The sequence below is a fragment of the Grampus griseus genome, assembly GCF_964374135.1.
Source record: "Grampus griseus genome assembly, chromosome: 21".
In the NCBI taxonomy this organism is placed as follows: Eukaryota; Metazoa; Chordata; class Mammalia; order Artiodactyla; family Delphinidae; genus Grampus; species Grampus griseus.
Genome location: NC_139015.1, coordinates 30,202,617 through 30,223,900, shown reverse-complemented (window position 1 = coordinate 30,223,900; position 21,284 = coordinate 30,202,617). Strand labels below are relative to the sequence as shown.

General features: G+C 34.9%; 1 protein-coding gene across 1 annotated transcript in view; it reads right to left on the bottom strand.

Moving 5' to 3' along the window:
- The window catches only part of ADAM32 (ADAM metallopeptidase domain 32), a gene marked incomplete at its 3' end in the record, with an annotated part of 166,323 nt that overhangs the window by 109,771 nt on the left and 35,268 nt on the right, over positions 1–21,284 (bottom strand). Inside the window, exons 5-10 of the mRNA XM_082680384.1 lie at positions 20,127–20,203; positions 18,655–18,832; positions 10,077–10,145; positions 6,775–6,846; positions 6,175–6,341; positions 806–887 (exon numbers count right to left, since the gene is read on the bottom strand). Of these exons, the coding sequence (XP_082536510.1) occupies positions 806–887; positions 6,175–6,341; positions 6,775–6,846; positions 10,077–10,145; positions 18,655–18,832; positions 20,127–20,203 (645 nt within the window). The remainder of the gene's footprint in view (positions 1–805; positions 888–6,174; positions 6,342–6,774; positions 6,847–10,076; positions 10,146–18,654; positions 18,833–20,126; positions 20,204–21,284) is intronic.

The following is a 21,284-nucleotide window of genomic DNA, read 5'->3' as shown; positions in this document are numbered from 1 at the left end:
AAAATCCCATTTTTGCAAAAACATATAATGGGGAGCCACAGTAACAGATAAAAACTCAAAGTACGAGATACATATTAATCAAAATGTTAACAGTGATTATTGCTTCATCTCTGGGAAGATGCCAGATTATATGTTTCCTTTTATGTTTCTATATGTTCTTTTAAAAATGGACATGCATAACATAAATTACTTTGTAACTTAAAAATACTATATAGTACTTAAACTTATTTTTAAAAAGGATCAATAGGTGGGGGAAAGGCTCAATGAATTACTTCTCTATCAGTGATGCATCTAATTACACCAATAATTTATTTAAATATAAAATATTTATCAGAACTATAAATATTTAAAATAGACATAAAAGTTTCTTTTAAATATTACGTAGAAAAATTTGAAACATTTTAACAGATTTTTATCATACATTTTGGTTCATCATTTGTTTTGATTTTGAAGTTAATTTATCTATAAGACTATTTTTCCAATTTTATACCTACAAGAAAAAAAATCTATTTTGGTTATAGAAATATCTTTACAGATAATTTTTCATAATACACTCTTCTATATAATAAGGGATACATGTGTATTTATTATATTTTTATTCCACTTTAACTTCCAAATAATTGCAATAAGACACTTGTACTTCAGAATACTATACTTCTACATACTTCAAAGTTCTAAGAGTGATGGAATATAAATGCAATCTCTAAATGCAGATATAAATGTGAAGTGTATAAAATATATGCTGTAATACTGGGTAATTTTTAAATGTATTTTTTTCAAATAATAAGATTAAATAATTACATACCAAAGCAATTCCTGCAGAATAACTGGTAACACACATCTTTCCAGGAAATGCTGCTCCCACATAATCTGGATAATCTCTATAGCTAAATAAATAAGTATATAATTATAGTTAATTTTGACAAACAATTCACATGTGATAACGCCTGCTAGTAATTTGTCTGTAGTTCATAAATTTCTCGTCTGAAGCAAATTGAAGTACAATCTTTCCGTATGGAGTTAACTGCTTCAAATTTGTAAAATAGTCTTCATTAAATGAGATTAAGCAATCTGGGTTCCTAAAACGTATCCAATGGATCCAAGTTATTGATGACTTTACTGTTCTTGTGACGTGTGGTTAGGGTTACTAAAGCCTTGATCAAACATTTCAATCAAAAGCATTTTGCTGAATTACAATGACAAATAGTTTTAATGTATGGATTAAAAGTTTTCACTCAAATGTAGAAAAGCTCACCATTTTCTCACTGGAATGATTTTATTGTTCTACAACTTACCATTATTTTTTTCTGCTTTGAGAAGAAGAGTCCGTATAAACTGCCATATAATAATAGCACTATTCTCATGGATTTACATAAACGATTCTATTTAATCCTCAAATCCAGCCAGTGAATTAGATACTATTTTTTCCCCACTGAACAAATCAAACATCAGATGGGAAGTACAAGTAACTTGCTCAGGGCAGCACAGGTAAGTGCTGCTGAAGGATATGAACTTGGACAGTTTGAATGCAGAGCCATACTCTCAACCACTAAGATATAGATGCTCCAAACATATTCTGCCATCTTTAGAGCCCCAGCCAAAACGAACATTCCAAGACGTGTGTAAAAAAGCTTGGTACGCAATTCTCAGTTTGAAATGCCTCCTCAGTCTCAACTGCACTGCACTTCACAATTGCACTGTCTCTCCACTGCTCCCTTATTCTGTCTCACTGATATTGTTTATACATAAGCACTTGTTTCCAAGTATTTGCCTTTAACACCCAACTTTGGCTTTACATTCCAATATGAAAGTATTGTTTACACTTTCTTCATTCAAGATAGTTCTCCCAATAGATAAGACTTTCCCCCTATCTCTATGCATACTCCTGATGAGCTGGATTCAATAATAGCTATTTTTTACTTAATACGGCCACCCAGTCTCCACATCAAATCAGTTATCAAGATTTACTGTTTTACTCCTTCAACTTTTCTTGTATCCCTCCCCTCCTCCAGAGGTTCAGCTCCAGTTATAACTATGAATTCCATACTCTTTGAAAAGAACTATTATTTAGTCCCATGTCTCTAGGCATATTGTTTCCATAACCTGGAATACTTTCCACCTCCTCTCACTGAATTTAAACATTCCTGGGACTTCCTGGTGGTCCAGTGGTAAAGAATCTGCTTCCAATGCAGGGCATGAGGGTTTGATACCTGGTTGGGGAACTAAGATCACACATGTCACGGGGCAAGTAAGTCAGCACACCACAACTAGAGAGAAGCCTGCACACTGCAACGAACATCCCAAGTGCTGCAACTAAGACCCGTCACAGCCAAAAATTTTTAAAAAATTAATTATATTAAGTAAAAACAATAAATATTTTTTAAAAATTCCTCAATCTGCCTTCTCACTTCTAATTTGATTAGCACGTCTTTAACTTGGCCCTTTTGTTATATGTTACTTTGAGTCTCTCTCTCACTCTTGCTCTTGCTCTCACTCTCATTGTTTCTTCCTCCTGTAAACTAAACAAGTAGAGATAATGTACCAACATTAATCTTCTGGAGTGACATCAGCAAGATGGCAGAATAGGAGTTTTTTAGCCCTCATCTCTCCACAGAAACAACAATTTTGACAAACAACCACGGATGTGGCCCAAGACCCAAGGAAAGGCCCCATGCCACACTGGAGCAAAAAATCCAAGAAGAGACACATTGAAGAAGGTAAAAACAGTTTCACTTTACCCGTGTCACCATTCCCCCAAGGCAGCACAGCTCAGTGCCAAAAGAGCCGCCTTCAGCCATGATTCCTCCCACAAGGGAAGGTGAGAGTATAGTGAATACTGCCAGCTATGCAAGATGATGCCAAAGAGGCCCACTTTTTAAACGTCCATTGAGAGATGAATGGATAAAGAAAATGTGATGTATATATACAGTGGAATATAATTCAGCCTCAAGAAAGAAGGAAATCCTGACATTTACAACATGGATAAACCTGAAGGACATTATGCTAAGTGAAATAAGCCAGACATAAAAAGGCAAGCACTGTATGATCACACTTATGTGTGGAATCTAAAATAATCCAACTCATAAAAGCAGCGAGTTGAATAGTGGTTGCCAGGGGTTGGGAGATGGAGGAAATGGGGAGATGGTCAAAGATACAAGGTTTCAGTTATGTAGGCTGAATAAGTCCTGGAGTTCTAATGTACAGCAGGATGATTATAGTTAATAATACTGCATTGTATATGTGAAATTTGCTAGAGAAGATCTTAAGATTTCTCACCACACACCAAAGAATGTTAACTATGTAAGGTGGTGTATATGTTAATTAGCTTACGATTTCACAATGTATACATAAATATCACATTGTACTCCTTAAATATGTATAATTTTTATTTGTCAATTACACCTCAATAAAGCTGTAAATGAATAAAACTAATAAAAGCAAATATAGGGAAACTGAGGCAGAGAGCATCAATTGCCCTAGGTGACAGGGCTGAAGTTAAATGCAGGCAGTTGGCCTCCAGAGTTTAAATTTGAATCACTATGCAATATTATCTCAATAAACATTTGTTGAATAAAGGACAGATTGTAAACGGTTAAAAAATTAAGCTTGCTATGTTCATTGTTCCTACTGTAGGGCCTAAACCAGATTATAAATTTCTGGAGTACAAATTTCTGGAGTACAAAGACCAGAAAATAATAGATAATTACTGTTATTTATCGTAATTTTATAGTATTTATTCTAGGACATTACTCATATGCAAAGTATGTTGATGCATTAAAATAACATCAAGGGATCAAGAAGGGGTATTATTCAAGTTCAAGGAGACTGACTGTACCATAATTTCTACATTTCTAATGGGATAAATGCCCTCACCAATTTCACTTATTACTGTATCAAATTTCAACATCCTATTAAAAGGATAATACATCATGTCAAAATTGAGATTTATTCTAGGAATGCAAGATGGTTCAAGATTAGGAAATATATCACTATAATTATTTCTATTGAATGCCAGTAAGAGTATCTTATGTCATCCCTATAAAAGCTGAAAGATTATTTTTCATTCTTTTTTTTAAGATTTTTTTGATGTGGACCATTTTTAAAGTCTTTATTGAATTCGTTAAAATATTGCTTCTGTTTTATGTTTTGGTGTTTTGGCCCTGAGGCATGTGGGATCTTAGCTCCCCGACCAGGGATCAAACCCACAACCCCTGCATTGGAAGGAGAAGTATTAATCACTGGACTGCCAGGGAAGTCCCTGAAAGATTATTTTTCAAATTGTTGGTATAGTATGAATCTATGAATATTGCCCTACTATTATTCAAATTCTAAAACATGCCTGTGCACACACACAGAGCCAAACCTACATTTTAGCCCCCAAAGCTAAAAAGTATTACTCAATGAGGTAACATCCCCTAAAGAATAAAACAGACATGACCCATGTTACCATTATTACTACTACTAGTTCAAACTGTATTAAACTAGCCAAAGCAATAAGAACAGAGAAAGAAACTGAAAATATAAAATTAAATAGCAAGAGATAAAACTACCTGTATTTGCAGATGGTATAATTATATGAGTGAAAAAACCAATGTAATAGACTTAAGAATGATTAAAAACAAAGAAATTTAGTAAGGCAATAGGATATAAAATCAATATGAAATTAAGGTAATCTTACAAACAAAAACAATATATATTTAGCAGATAGAAGACACATTTACAACAGCAACCAGAAAGACAATATACCTAAGAAAAGTTATCAATAAATGTATAAAACCTATGAGAAATTAACTTCTGAATGACCAAAAACTGGAAAGACAAAATGTGAGATGTGAAGACTAAACAGTTCTCTATAGCTCAATTTATAAATTTAACAGTCTTAAAAAATAGGAGCTAGACAGGTTGATTCTAAAATTTCCATGGAAAATAAATTTAAAACTTCCCTCACACCCATGAAGTGGGAAGGCCTTTCTAATTATGACTCAAACTCTAGAAACCATCAAATAAAAACCTCATGAATCCTGCCTTAAAAATAAAAGTATTTTGTATGGCAGTTAAAAAACACACACACACAAGAAGCCAAGTCAAAAGACAAATTAAGAAAGAAAACTACTTCTCATTGCAAGGCAAAGAAATTTATCTTTTATCTATATCTGTGTTGAAATTGATATCTAAATGCATCTATCCCTATCTATCTAGATATCTAGCTATCTACCATCAGGCTCATGAAAAAGAAATGAAAATTAAAACTATACCAATATATCATTTCTCAGGTACCAAAGGTGAAGAAAAACTTGACCATACACTTTGGTGGCTAGACTGTGGGGAAACAGACCCTTCTCATACGTTATTGATAAGTGTGCAAAGCACTAAAATCAGTGCCAAAATCTGGTATTAGCTATCAAAATTAGAATTATACTACCTAGAAATATTACTCCTGGGAATCTGCCTTGTAGATACACATGCACATATATAAATGACACACATAAGGTTTTTTTCACTGTAAGATTTTTTAAAATAATAAAATATTGGAATCAAGCCAAGTACCAATTATTAAAGAACTAGTTAAATAAACTACACACAACTTTTAGACCCTATTTTAAACTGGAAATATTGATACTATCATGCCAACTTAAAAATATGTATATGCAGATTTATTGAAAGACATGCTGATCATAATTGCTGGTAAATTTTATATGAATAAAATTATAAGTATACAGTTATAATTGATTGTTTAGAAAACTAACATTTAAAAATAATGCAGAAAATTCAGTAGAATAAAATATTTTAACCTACTTTACCAAGGCTTTGATCAAAACTCATAACAAAGATATAAACTTCACAAGATAAATGCCATCTCTTTATGTAATGATTAAGATTATGGGCTCTGGAGTTACAAACTGTGGATTCAAAACCTAGACACACCATCAAGAGTCCTTAGTTGGTTTAACTTCCTGAAATATCAATCTCCTCAATAGTAAATGTTGATAAGCACAGAAATAAATTTTAGCAATCTTCTTTTATTGTCTGACAACCAGAAAGACAGCATGAGGTCTGACTGAGTGCATGATAATCAAAGTATGAATAGTCAGAAATGAACAACAATTCCCTAATTTAAGCTACATCAATATCACAAATCTTTGATTTCTAAGAAGACTGAAACATTATACTTACATGAATAGATATGCAATATCATGAGGTCTTAGGGTAAGATAAGACTTTTTCCATTCTAAAAATGCATGCAATAATTCATCTGCCTCACCAACAGTAGAGATCTTATTTTTATCTGACCACAATTCCAAAGATGACAGCACAATAGTAATTTTAAATGGCGTAAACATCTAAAAACAGAAGAGATAAATACATGAAAAAAATAATTTTTATGTTATTTTATAATAACCAAGAAATTAATTCAATCTTTTGACAAATCCACGCTCAATTTATATGGATAACTTTATTCAGAAATGCCACGTCAGCTGCGGAGCAACTCAGTCCATGCGCCACAACTACTGAAGCCTGCGCGCCTAGAGCCCATGCTCCGCAACAAGAGAAGCCATTGCAATGAGAAGCCCGCGCACCGCAACGAAGAGTAGCCCCCACTCACCACAACTAGAGAAAGCCCGCGCACAGCAACAAAGACCCAACGCAGCCAAAAATAAATAAATAAAATAAATAAATTTTTTAAAAAAAGAAATGCCATGTCAAGGCAATGCAAATTATAATTTCAAAACTAGTATGAATTTTCCTAACTAGTATGAAAAGGAAAATACTTACCGAATTTACAAGGCCAATAATTTCGATGACTTTATTTGTTACCATCATGCTATCAGAGCCCAGGTAATCATACTGAAAAACAGAATTAATTTAAAATTTAAATATCATTTGTTATGTAGTATGTTTGAGATTTACTCTCCATCTACTCTCTCAGGTTGAGGCTGCTTTGGGGTTAGAACACTTCAAAATAAGACAGTAACAATTAAAATAGGAATATAAATTGGATCACTCACACATGCTAGTATGTAACATTGTATAGCCACTCTGAAAGATAGCTTGGCAACTTCTTTCAAAACAAATAATGGACCTAGAAGTTGCACTCCTGGACATTTATCCTAAAGAAGTAAAAACTGGTGCTCAGAAAAACCCATACATGAGTGGAAACAACTCCTAAGTCATTCAGTCGTTCAAAGATTAAACAAACTGTGGTACATTCATAACACGGAATACGATTCAGTAATAAAAGGTAACTGAACTGCTGATATATGAAACAGCCTGGGTAAACCTCATGAAAATTATGCTAAGTATAAACAAATCTCAAAAGGATACATACTATATGATAACATTTATGCAATATTCCTGAAATCACAGATGGAGAATAGATGAGTGATTACCAGAGGTCGAGAAGTGAGGAAGTGGGGAGAGATGTGTGTGACTCCAAAGGGATAACACAGAGAGTCTTGTGATGGTACTTGTTCAGTGTATTGGTCGTGGTGGTGGTAGTTATGAACGGCTACATATGTGATACTACCACATAAAACCACACACACATACATACACACAAATGAGTGTATATATAATGGCTGAAATCTGAATCAGCTCTGAAGAATGTGTCAATGTTAAATTCCTTATCTATAAAAAAACTCTCTAAAGTACATTATCCCTTGGATATTACACAGGACCCTCAAGTTAAACATATCCAAAACTACACTCATTATCCTCCCTCAAAAATATGCTCCCACTTAGATTTCTACTTCTTTAGTGAATGCTATTATCATTTATGACCTCCCACATTCATTATACTATATGTTCAGTGACAGCAAAACTTTTTCTGTTTTGTTCACTGCTCTATCCTCAATAAATAGAACAGTAACTGGCATCTAGGTGATGCTTAATATATTATTAAATGAATGAATAAATCAAGTCAATTTACAAGTTCTTCTAATTCACCCTCATTAGTAACATTTAAAATTGTCCTTTCCTGTCTATTCCTAACACTATTAATTTGTAAAACTTCACCTTGATTACTGGAATAGTCTCTTAAATGCTTTATCTTACTCCAATTTTTACACCAGCATTCCTGTCCCTATGCTATTGCAGAAATGATTCTAAATGTAAACACATCATTACCCTGCTTAAAATCTTTCATTGACTCTCTATTACCTTTAGGATAAAATCCAAATATCATGTCAATTCTTCAATTCATCTCTTTCCCTTTCCCTTCTTCAACACTGTATATTAATCATACTAAACTTCTTAAAATGATCTGAAAAGAACAATCTCTCATATTTATGCACCCTTGCAAAGAAAGGTTTCGCACTGAGTCTTCCCTGGCCCCATCCTCCCCCCATTGCCCAAACCAACCAAGCCAGAACCCAGCCTGCAACCATCTCCTTTACCAGGTTCTCACACTCCAATTCCCCTGCCCTAATCATCCAAGGGCAAGGTACCAAAAATTGTGAAACAACCTCTATTCTCCCGAACCCACTGCAATTTTTCAAGTTAGCCAATGCTAAACCTGTTTACCTTGTTTTGCTGTTCCTTCCCACAGAAATCACAATAAAGGCTCCTGCCGTGTTTTCCTATTGCTCCCTCTGTCTCCTGACCTACTGTGGTGCTTCTCCATGTGGCATGATGTGGTGTGCCCTTTCCTCCTGGGAACTGTGAATAACAAACTAACTTTCCAATAGTAATCATCTCCTGATCTGTTGGCATCAGCATACCTGAATAATAATAAAACCTACATGTTAAAACACCTACTTACACGCTCTTACAATACCTCAGGTTACAGCTGTGTGTCTTCATGTCTTTCTCTATTAATGTACTGTGTTTTCATAGTACCATAATCTTCCCTCAATCTGGCACTGAATTCACTAGGCTACAACTGTGGATTTAAAATTTGTGAAGTGATTGAAGACATCACTATTCTTCTTTATATGCCCAATATCTAGTAACACAGATGTCATACTGGCTCAATGTTTGTTTTATTAAAGAATACATAAACATAAATATTTGTAAGAACATAAAAAAGAGATGTTTAATGAGCATTATATGGCTGACAAACCTGGCAATTTGGACAAGACGCTTTTAAAACAACTCTCAAAATTTGTAACGTAATCCTGAAACAAAATAATTTTCATAAACCCAAATATTCCCTGGAAATCTAGTCATCTTTACTAGAAATATCTCAACTTTCTCTTAAATGTTCCATTTGCCCTTTTCCCTAATACTCTAATAAGTCAAGTATTTTAATATCCTTCTCCAAATATCTCCTGTCTCTGACCCTCAACTCTGGCTTCCTGACAAGCTCTACAATCCTATGAATAGAAAGGGAAATTCACATTCTCTGTAGTATTCCATAGATGTGACAATCAAATACTTATCTTCAAAACAAAACCTGGAAAGTATACTTTATCCCTGTTTTCTGAAATCTTTGAAATATAGGAGAAATAAAACCACACCCAACTGAGTACAAACTGAGTAATCACCTCAAGGGTCTGAAGTTCAGAGATCCTCAAATTGTTTATGGGAATAAGGAATCTAGAGGTGCCTTTAGACTAGACTCAATCAGACTTGAGTCAACAGACTCAAACAGTTGCACCATTAAAAACCACTAAAAAAATCTTGACATTTTAATGTAAGCAGTTATCATAAGTAGTTATACTATCATCATTGCTGTGCCAATAAATATCTTATAGGGAAAAAGATTCTCTAGACTACATGCTGCTCTTCAAGTACCCTAAAACAAGAATTAAAGCTTAGAGAATTTCACTTTAAAAAATCACCGTTAAAAATTTTTGTGGATTGAGAAAGGCCCTAAAGATGTGAAGTACCAGCAAAAAAAAAAAAAAAAATCATTTTGTTATGCAGGTTTGTTATGTAAAGATTTCAAATAAAACATTTCTGATAGAACTAATGTAATTTTGAATATTCGATTCTTCAAATAGAAGACGTCTTCACTGTTCTCTAGGAGTGACATGGAAGTAAGAAGATTGGAATCAATCTTTAAGTTCCTTTCTAGTTAGGGATAATCATACATTCATATCAAATATTCAAAAGCAAAGGAAAAGCAAAACACATACCAAAACTTTGTCCACCACGATATGCATTTCTAGATAAAGAGGAATTAAATCTGGAACAGCTGATTCTGGCTAGAAAGAAAGAATAGCAGTATTTAAAAACTTTCACAAATTGTTTATTCTGAACTTTTAAAATATTTTTCCACCTTTACTGAGTCATAGTTGAAATATATATATATACTTAAGCTATAAGACTTGATGCTTTGATATACATACACAATGTGAAATAACTGCCACATTCAAGCTAATTAACATATCCACTCTCACACAGTTACCATTTTCTTTTATCTTGTGTGTGTGTACTCCATAAGTTTTTTATGGAGTAGTTAGGGTGTTCTATATATAATATCATGTCATCTGCAAGTAGTGACAGTTTTACTTCTTCCTTTCAATTTGAATGCATGTCATTTCGTTTTATTACCCAATTACTGTGGTGAGAACTTCCAATTCTTTGTTGAATAAAAGTGGCGAAAGTAGGCATCCTTGACATGTTCCTGATCTTAGAGGAAATGCTTTCAGTTTTTCACCGTTGAGTACAATGTTAGCTGTGGGCATGCCATATATGGTCTTTATTATGTTGAAGTATGTTCCCTCTGTATCCACTTTGTTGAGTTTTTATTATACATGGATGCTGAATGTTTTCAAACGATTTTTCTGCATCTATTTAGATGATCATGATTTTTATCCTTCATTTTGTTAATGTGGTATATCACATTGATTGATTTGCTGATGTTGAACCATTTTCTCATCCTTGCAATAAACCCCACTTCAGCATGGTGTATGATTCTTTTAATGTTTTTTTCCTTTTAATGTTTTAATGTTGAATTTGGTTTGCTATTATCTTTTTAAAGATTTTTGCATCTATGTTCATCAGGGATATTAGCCAGTAATTTTCTTTTCTTTTCTTTTCTTTTTTGTGGTATCTTTGTCTGGGGTTTGGTATCAGGGTATGCTGGCCTTGTAAAATGAATTTGGAAGTGTTCCCCCTTCATCTATTCTTTGGAAAAGGAGTTTGAGGATTGGTATTAATTATTCTTTAAATGTTTGGTACAATTCACCAGTGAATTGTATAAGTCTGGTCTTGGACTTTTGTTTGTTAGCATATTTTTGACTACTGATTAAATCCGCTTACCAGTAATTGGTCTATTCAGATTATCTATTTCACCATAATTCAGTCTTTGTAGGTTAGGTGTTTCTAGAAATTTATCCATTTCTTCTGGGTTGCCTAATTTTTTTAAATTGAAGTATAGTTGATTGACAATGTTGTGTTACTTTTAGGTGTACAGCAAAGTGATTCATATACATATATATATATATATTTAATATATATGACATATAATATATATGTATTCCTTTTCAGATTCTTTTCCCTTATAGGTTATTACAAAATATTGAGTATAGTTCCCTGTGCTATATAGTAGGTTCTTGTTGGTTATCTATTTCATATATTGTTGTGTATATATGTTAACCCCAAGCTCCCAAGTTTTCCCTCCCCAGGTTGCCTGATTTGTTAACATATAATTCTTTCTAGTAGTCTATATTTCTGTGGGATCAGTTGTAACATCTCCTTCATTTTTTATTTTATGATTTCTCTTTTTCTCTGGGTGAGCCTAGCTAAAGGTTTGTCAATTTTATTTTTTCAAAGAACCAGCTCTCAGCTGCACTGACCTTGTTTAATGTCCTTTTGGAATCTGTTTCATTTATTTCTGCCCTACATTTGTTATGTCCTCCCTTCTGCTAATCCTGGGTTTCATTTGTTCTTTTTCTAGTTCCTTGAGGTATAAAGTTAGGTTATTAGTGACTTTTCTTGTTTCTTGAGGTAGGCCATTTATCGCTAAGAACTTCCATCGTAGAACTACTTTTGCTGCATCCTACAAATTTTTGGTATATGCTATTTCCAATTTCTTTTGTCTCAAGGTATTTTTAAAAATTTCTCCTTTGATTTTTCTTTGGCCCATTTGTTGTTCAGTAGCATACTGTTTAAACTTCACATATTTGTGAATTATCCAGATTTCTTCACGTAAATAATTTCCAGTTTCATACCATTGTGGTTAGTAAACATGCTTCGTATGTTATCAATCCTCTTAAATTTATTAAGATTGTTTTGTGGCCTAACATGATCTCTCATGGAAAATGTTCCATGAGAACTTCAGAAGAATGTGTATTCTGTTGCTTTTACATGGAGTATTCTGTATATATCTGTTAAGTCCATCATTCCAATGTGTCATTTAAGGCCAATGTTTCCTTATTGATTTTCTGTCTGGATGATCTATCCATTGATTTAAGTGGGATATTAAAATTCCCTACTATTATTATATTGCTGTCTATTTCTCCCTTTAGGTCAGTTAATATTTGCTTTATATATTTAGGTTATCCTATGTTGGGTACATAAATACTTACAAATGTTATATCTTCTTGTTAAATTGACCCCTATATCATTATGTGACACCCATCCATGTCTCTTATTACAATCTTTTTTTTTTTTACACCTATTTTGTCTGATATAATTATAGCTACTCCAGCTTTCTTTTGGTTTCCATTAGCTTGGAAATCTTTTTCCATCACTTCACTCTCAGTCTCTGTGTGTCCTTATATCAAAAGTCTCTTGTATGTAGCATACAGATGGGTCTTATTTTTTTAATCCACATAGCCACTCTATGTCTGTTGACTGGAGAACTCAGTCAATTTACATTTAAAGTAATTACTGATAGGTAGAGAAATGAGAGAACTCAAATAAAATTTAAAAGTAATTATTGCCATTTTATTAATTGTTTACTGGCTGTTTGTTTCTTCTTCTCCTGCTCTCTTCCTTTGTGGTTTCATGACTTTCTTTAGTAATATATTACTTTCTTTTTATTGTTTGTGTATTTACTATAGGTTTTTGCTATTTGTAAGCCATGAAGCTTACAAATAACTTACATATGTCTATTGTAAGTTGACAACAACTTAAGTTTTTTGAAAAAGCTCAACATTTTTACTCCCTGCCACATTTTATGTTTTTATGTCATATTTTATCTCTTTTATCTTGTGTATACCTTAACTAATTATTATAATCACAGTTATTACTATTTTTACTACTTTCGTCTTTTAACCTTCATAGTAGCTTTGTAACTGATTAATCCACTCCCTTTGCTATATATTTATCTTTCTGGTGAGCGTTATTATTTCATGTTTTCTTGGAAAAATTTAATGTGAGTTCCAGTTCAAGATGGCAAAATATGAAGATCCTGAAATCAACTCCTCCCAAAGACCTATTGAGTCTACAACTACATACAGAACAATTTCCTCTTTTAAAAAACCTAAAGTCTGGCTCAGTGGTAACTATACATCAGGAAAATGAGAAGAAAAGCATGGTGAATCAGGTAGGATGTACTGAGACACACTCTTACCGTAAATGCCACCCTCAGTGCTATGACCCACAACCTGGAGAAAATTCTAAACCTGGAGCTTCTGTCTGAGGAGTGAAGGGTTTGAACCTCACATTGGGCACCACAACTTTTAGGACCTGCACCTGAGAGACAAGCCCCCAAAATATGGAACTTTGGAAACCAATGGGGCTTGAGTCCCCAGACTCACAAGATTGTGTCATTCTGGGAACCAGGTCAACAAGGGCCCAGGCACTTGGACTTACCTTCTGTAGGGCCCAGCTCAGAGGGAGCTAGTCATGCCCAGACTTAAAGTAAAGGAAATTCCCTTGCTTATATTAAGGTGTCAGCCTGAGAGGCAGGCATCTAATTAGCACACACATCCAGTGATGAAGACCTGCAGGTACCATCTTCGTGCTTTCCCTTGTCCATGCTCCAGAGCACTATATCTCCCAGAAGAGAGCTTTTACATGCATCCGGTGCACCGATCGTTGCAGCTGACTCCCTGGGGACATTACTTGACTGCCTGACTCTGGAAGCCAAAGGAGCTTGCATTCCTAATCCCATGGGATTGTAATGATCATAAAGGAGCTCATACCCCTGTTAGGCACTCCAATCTTTATGGCAGCTACCCAGGAATACCTCTACATCACCTGGCTCTGGCAGCCAGTGGGGCTTATACTTGTGGGTCCCATAGGACAGTAGCTAACAGAGAAAGAGTTCTTAAACAGCTACCAGGCCCCAGCCAGCAAGAGGCAAAAGATCCAAGACCTCAGTCTTTCTGTTACAGAGGCCTATTAGCTAATCATCATGGCTGCAGCCTGAGAGGCAGACTTCTAATTAAACACACATCTATGGGCTAAGTGTCATGCTTTCCAGATACCTCAGAGGGTGAGTGCTATTTTCAAGAACTCCCTCTGCTACCCTCCAGAGATCCAGTTTTTCCTGCAAGGGAATTTTACATGCAATTGATGCCCTAGTTTTTAAAACAAGTGCCCCAGTTTTTGCAGCTACCACCTAGGGAATGCTCCTTCAATGCCTGGCTCTGGTGGCTAGGGGGCTTGCATTTATGAGACCCACAGGACTTGAAGCAACTGAAAAGATGGTTCTTGGCAAGCTGCCACCTCAATACATAAGGCAAATGCTAACAGCCATAAAAAGGGAAATAGACAGTAATACAATCATAGTAGGGGACTTTAACACCCCACTTTCACCAATGGACAGATCGTCCAAAATGAAAATAAATAAGGAAACACAAGCTTTAAATGATACATTAAACAAGATGGACTTAATTGATATTTATAGGACATTCTACCCCAAAACAACAGAATACCCTTTCTTCTCAAGTGCTCATGGAACATTTTCCACGATAGATCATATCCTGGGTCACAAATCAAGCTTTGGGAAATTTAAGAAAATTGAAATCATATCAACTATCTTTTCCAACCACAATGCTATAAGATGAGATATCAATTACAGGGAAAAATCTGTAAAAAATACAAACAGATGGAGGCTAAACAATACACTACTAAATAACCAAGAGATCACTGAGGAAATCAAAAAATACCTAGAACCAAATGACAATGAAGACACGATGACCCAAAACCTATGGAATGCAGCAAAAGCAGTTCTAAGAGGGAAGTTTATAGCAATACAATCCTACCTCAAGAAACAAGAAACATCTCAAATAAATGACTAAATCTTACATCTAAATCAATTAGAGAACGAAGAACAAAAAAAACCTAAAGTTAGCAGAAGGAAAGAAATCATAAAGATCAGATCAGAAATAAACGAAAAAGAAATGAAGGAAACAATAGCAAAGGTCAATAAAACTAAAAGCTGGTTCTTTGAGAAGATAAACAAAATTGATACACCATTGGCCAGACTCATCAAGAAAAAAAGAGAAAAACTCAAATCAATAGAACTAGAAATGAAAAAGGAGAAGTAAAAACTGACACTGCAGAAATACAAAGGATCATGAAGATTACTACAAGCAACTATATGCCGATAAAATGGACAACCTGGAGAAAATGGACAAATATTTAAAAAGCACAACCTTCTGAGACTGAACCAGGAAGAAATAGAAAATATAAACAGACCAATCACAAGCACTGAAATTGAGACTGTGATTAAAAATCTTCCAACAAACAAAAGCCCAGGACTAGATAGCTTCACAGGCGAATTCTATCAAACATTTAGAGAAGAGCTAACCCCTATCCTTCTCAAACTCTTCCAAAATATAGCAGAGGGAGGAACACTCCCAAACTCATTCTACGAGGCCACCATCACCCTGATACCAAAACCAGACAAAGATGTCACAAAGAAAGAAAACTACAGGCCAATATCACTGAGGAACATAGATGCAAAAATCCTCAACAAAATACTAGCAAACAGAACCCAACAGAACATTAAAAGGATCATATACCATGATCAAGTGGGGTTTATCCCAGGAATGCAAGGATACTTCAATATACGCAAATCAATCAATGTGATAAACCATATTAACAAATTGAAGGAGTCAAACCATACAATCATCTCAATAGATGCAGAAAAAGCTTTCGACAAAATTCAACACCCATTTATGATAAAAACCCTCCAGAAAGTAGGCATACAGGGAACTTACCTCCACATAGTAAAGGCCATATATGACAAACCCACAGCCAACATCGTTCTCAATGGTGAAAAATTGAAACCATTTCCTCTAAGATCAGGAACAAGACAAGGTTGTCCACTCTCACCACTATTATTCAACACAGTTTTGGAAGTTTTAGCCACAGCAATCAGAGACGAAAAAGAAATAAAAGGAATCCAAGTTGGAAAAGAAGAAGTAAAGCTGTCACTGTTTGCAGATGACATGATACTATACGTAGAGAATCCTAAAGATACTACCAGAAAACTACTAGAGCTGATCAATGAATTTGGTAATGTAGCGGGATACAAAATCAATGCACAGAATTCTCTTGCATTCCTATACACTGGTGATGAAAAATCTGAAAGAGAAATTAAGGAAACATTACCATTTAGCATTGCAACAAAAATAATAAAATATCTAGGAATAAACCTACCTAAGGAGACAAAAGACCTGTATGCAGAAAACTATAAGAGACTGTTGAAAGAAATTAAAGATGATACCAACAGATGGACAGATATACCATATTCTTGGATTGGAAGAATCAACACTGTGAAAATGACTATACTATACAAAGTAATCTACAGATTCAATGCAATCCCTATCAAACTAGCAATGGCATTTTTCACAGAACTAGAACTAAAAACTTCACAATTTGTATGGAAAGACAAAAGACCCTGAATAGCCAAAGTAGTCTTGAGAAAGAAAAATGGAGCTAGAGGAATCATGCTCCCTGACTTCAGACTATACTACAAAGCTACAGTAATCAAGATAGTATGGTACTAGCACAAAAACAGAAATACAGATCAATGAAACAGGATAGAAAGTCCAGAGATAAACTCACGTACATATGGTCACCTTATTTTTGATAAAGGAGGCAAGAATATATAATAGAGAAAAGACAGCCCCTTCAATAAGTGGTGCTGGGGGCTTCCCTGGTGGCGCAGTGGTTGAGAGTCCGCCTGCTGATGCAGGGGACGCAGGTTCGTGCCCTGGTCCAGGAGGATCCCACATGCCGCAGAGCGGCTGGGCCTGTGAGCCATGGCCCCTGAGCCTGTGCGTCCGGAGCCTGTGCTCCGCAACGGGAGAGGCCACAACAGTGAGAGGCCCGCGTACCACAAAAAAAAAAAAAGTGGTGCTGGGAAAAACGGACAGCTCCAGGTAAAAGAATGACATTAGAACACTCCGTAACACCATACACAAAAATAAACTCAAAATTGATTAAAGACCTAAATGCAAGGCCAGACACTATAAAACTCTTAGAGGAAAACATAGGCAGAACAATCTATGACATAAATCACAGCAAGATCCTTTTTGACCCACCTCCAAGAGGAATGGAAATAAAAACAAAACTAAACAAATGGGACCTAATGAAACTTAAAAGCTTTTGCACAGCAAAGTAAACCATAAACAAGATGAAAAGACAACCCTCAGAATGGGAGAAAATATTTGCAAATGAAGCAACTGCCAAAGATTAATCTCCAAAATTTACCAGCGGCTCATGCAGCTCAATATCAAAAAAAACGAACAACCCAATCCAAAAATGGGCAGAAGACCTAAATAGACATTTCTCCAAAGAAGATATACAGATTGTCAACAAACACATGAAAGGATGCTCAACATCACTGATCATTAGAGAAACGCAAATCAAAACTACAATGAGGTATATCACCTAACACCAGTCAGAATGGCCATCATCAAAAAATCTACAAACAATAAACGCTGGAGAGGGTGTGGAGAAAAGGGAACCCTCTTGCACTGTTAGTGGGAGTGTAAATTGATACAGCCACTATGGAGAACACTATGGAGGTTCCTTTAAAAACTAAAAACAGAACTACCATAGAATCCAGCAATCCCACTACTGGGCATATACCCTGAGAAAACCATAATTCAAAAAGACTCATGTACCACAATGTTCATTGCAGCTCTATTTACAATAGCCAGGACATGGAGGCAACCTAAGTGTCCATCAACAGATTACTGGATAAAGAAGATATGGCACATATATACAATGGAATATTACTCAGCCAGAAAAAGAAACGAATTTGAGTTATTTGTAGTGAGGTGGATGGACTTAGAGTCTGTCATACAGAGTGAAGTAAGTCAGAAAGATAAAAACAAATACTGTATGCTAACACATATATATGGAATCTAAAGAAAAAAAAAGGTTCTGAAGAACCTAAGGGCAGGACAGGAATAAAGATGCAGATGTAGAGAATGGACTTGAGGACGTGGGGAGGGGAAAGGGTAAGCTGGGACAAAGTGAGAAAGTGGCACGGACATATATACACTCCCTGATGTAAAATAGATAGCTAGTGGGAAGCAGCCACATAGCACAGGGAGATCAGCTCGGTGCTTTGTGACCAACTAGAGGGGTGGGATATGGAGTGTGGGAGGGAGACGCAAGAGGGAGGAGATATGGGGATATATGTATACATATAGCTGATTCACTTTGTTATGCAGCAGAAACTAACACACCATTGTGAAAAAATTATACTCCAATAAAGATGTTAAAAAATAAATTAAATTAATAAGTAAATAAAAGCAGTAACTGCCTTGAAAGAGTAATAAAGCATACATAACTCACTTTTTCACTTATAAAAATATTATAGTCCATTGGGTTTTGTTCTGTGTCTTGGTTATTTTCAGTAAGAACTGCAAATTCATTGTTTTCATTTCCTAATTTATAAAGAAGATGCTGAAATTCAACTGCAGATTCCAGAGGCTCAATTCCATAAGAAAAATTTTCAAACTGCAATATTCCTCTGTAAAATTAAGGTTAAAAATTTAAGTGCTTTTAATTAATTCTATATCATAAAACTCCGACAGAATTCCTTAAAAAAGGAGGAGGAGGAGGAGAAGGAGGGGGAGGAGGAGAGTGAGAAGAAAGATACAGAATGTTTTTGAGCTCAGTATTTTGACCCAAACTCTTTATGTTTTGGAGATGACTCTGAAGAGATAAAAAAAGGTCTTCCCCAATCCAAAAAAGTAACTTTCCATTTAATTTACTTTATAGTTATAAACGCAGCACAAATTATGTAATCAGTTGCTAGCAAGTACACAGCATTACTGTGATCAAGTCATTCTCCTGTTCCCGAAGTCAGTAATTTAATGAAAGCAATAGCAAATAGAAATCTGTATAAATTTCTTTCTGTTTTGCACTGCAATGATTACATTGCTTGCATAAAAAAAGGATACATAATCAGTAATTTTATTCATAAAAATAAAATTCAGCAGTAATTAGAAGGCATTTATGAATTTTGTTTATGTACCTAGTCTGAATAAGAAATTAAAAGCTAAATTTTAAAGAGTAAACAACTTTTATAAGTATTCTTTCTTGAATACAGGTAACAGTTCAAGTGACTACTCTCTAAAAAACACATTTCAGAATTCCATGTAAAAAGCACTGAGTAAAATTCGTTTGTGGAAACAAGGCTCCTACACTACAATATGAAGGTGAAGAATATCCTGACAGAATGGAAAACTCTCCAAGCACTAAAGAGGAAACCCTACAGTTCTTAGAGAGATTAAGATAGTGATATTACTAGAAAAATGAGTACCATAATAATACTTATTTGTTTATATAGAAGTGCTTCCTCTCTCTGAAGATGATTTCCCTTTGTGAAACAGCATGCTTTGTTTATTTATTTTTACATCTCCAAACACTAGGCCAGTAGCTGGTACACGGTAGGTATCAAAAATACTCTATGTGCTGAAAAAATAAGCTACCCAAAACTCAGCTCTTCCAACTTGCTATAGTCAGACACGTTCAACTGTCATTTCTGTACTAAAGAAGAAACAAGATACAGAGCAAAGACACCAGGAAATCTAAACCTTCAAGAAGTTAGACATGTCTCTGGTCAGTGGGGAAAGTAAAGGGAAATCAGAGAAGAAACATATTCAGAGGAAGAGATTATTATTATTATTATCATTATTCACTGAATAACCTCCACATGGGAATCCTCTACCAGCTCCACACTTAGTATAAACTAACAAATTCTCTGCAGACAAATATCATAACCATGGTGTTTGCATATTAATGACAAAAAAATACATAACCTCAGTCCAGAGCACGTGCTAAGTGTGGCAACAGAATTCAGATATCCTTCAATATATCCTTGGTAGTAGCACTGAGTCTGGGGGCGAAAATATAAAGTGGTTACCTAGGAGTTGACAAAACTTTCTAATGATTTCTTAACTTTTTATACTTAATAGAACTTTCTGAATATTTTTCACAGGCTATATACAGTTTATATCAGTATCGATAAAGTGACATTCAGAAAAAAAGTCTCCCCATATTTGCCACTTTCACTATATTAACTACTCTTTTCAGATCAATACTTGGGATTATTATTTTACATCCTGCTTCCAAAGTTTTATCCCGTATTTTAGGTAAAATTATTTTCCAATATATAAATTTAGGTCATCGATTAAAAGACAAAGATTGTGAGTATGGATTTCCTTTAAATTCTGATATTCTGCTAAAAAGAAACATCTAAAATTTAAGGGCACAAAAAGATTGAAGAGCTAGAAAAAGATAGACCACACCCACACAAACCAAACGGATGATTCTGAAGCGATACTAATACAGAAAATGTAGACTTTAAGGCAAGAAGCATTACTAGAGATAAAGAGGGACATTTCATAATGATACATGAGTTTCAATTCACCAGGAAGATATAAATATTCCAAGTTTGTATTTATTTAATAACATAGCTTCAAATTACAAAAAGCCAAAACTGAAAGAATAAAAAAAATGCATAATCATACTAAAAGATTTTTAAGCACATACATTTCTATAACTGATAAATCTAGCATTCAGAATCTATAGAAGAGTTGAACAGAATGTTAACCTAATATAGGTAAAACCCTACTTAAAAACTATATATAGGACTTCCCTGGTGGCGCAGTGGTTGAGAGTCTGCCTGCCGATGCAGGGGACACGGGTTCGTGCCTCGGTCCGGGAGGATCCCACATGCCGCGGAGCGGCTGGGCCCGTGAGCCATGGCCACTGAGCCTGCGCGTCCCGAGCCTGTGCTCCGCAACGGGAGAGGCCACAAGGGTGAGAGGCCCGCGTACCGCAAAAAAAAAAAAAAAAAAAAAAAAAAAAAAAAAAACTATATATAATATACTTTTTTTTTGCACAGAGTTCTGTTCTTTAACCATTTTTTTTATTGAAGTGTAGTTAATTTACAATGTTGTGTTAGCTTCAGGTGT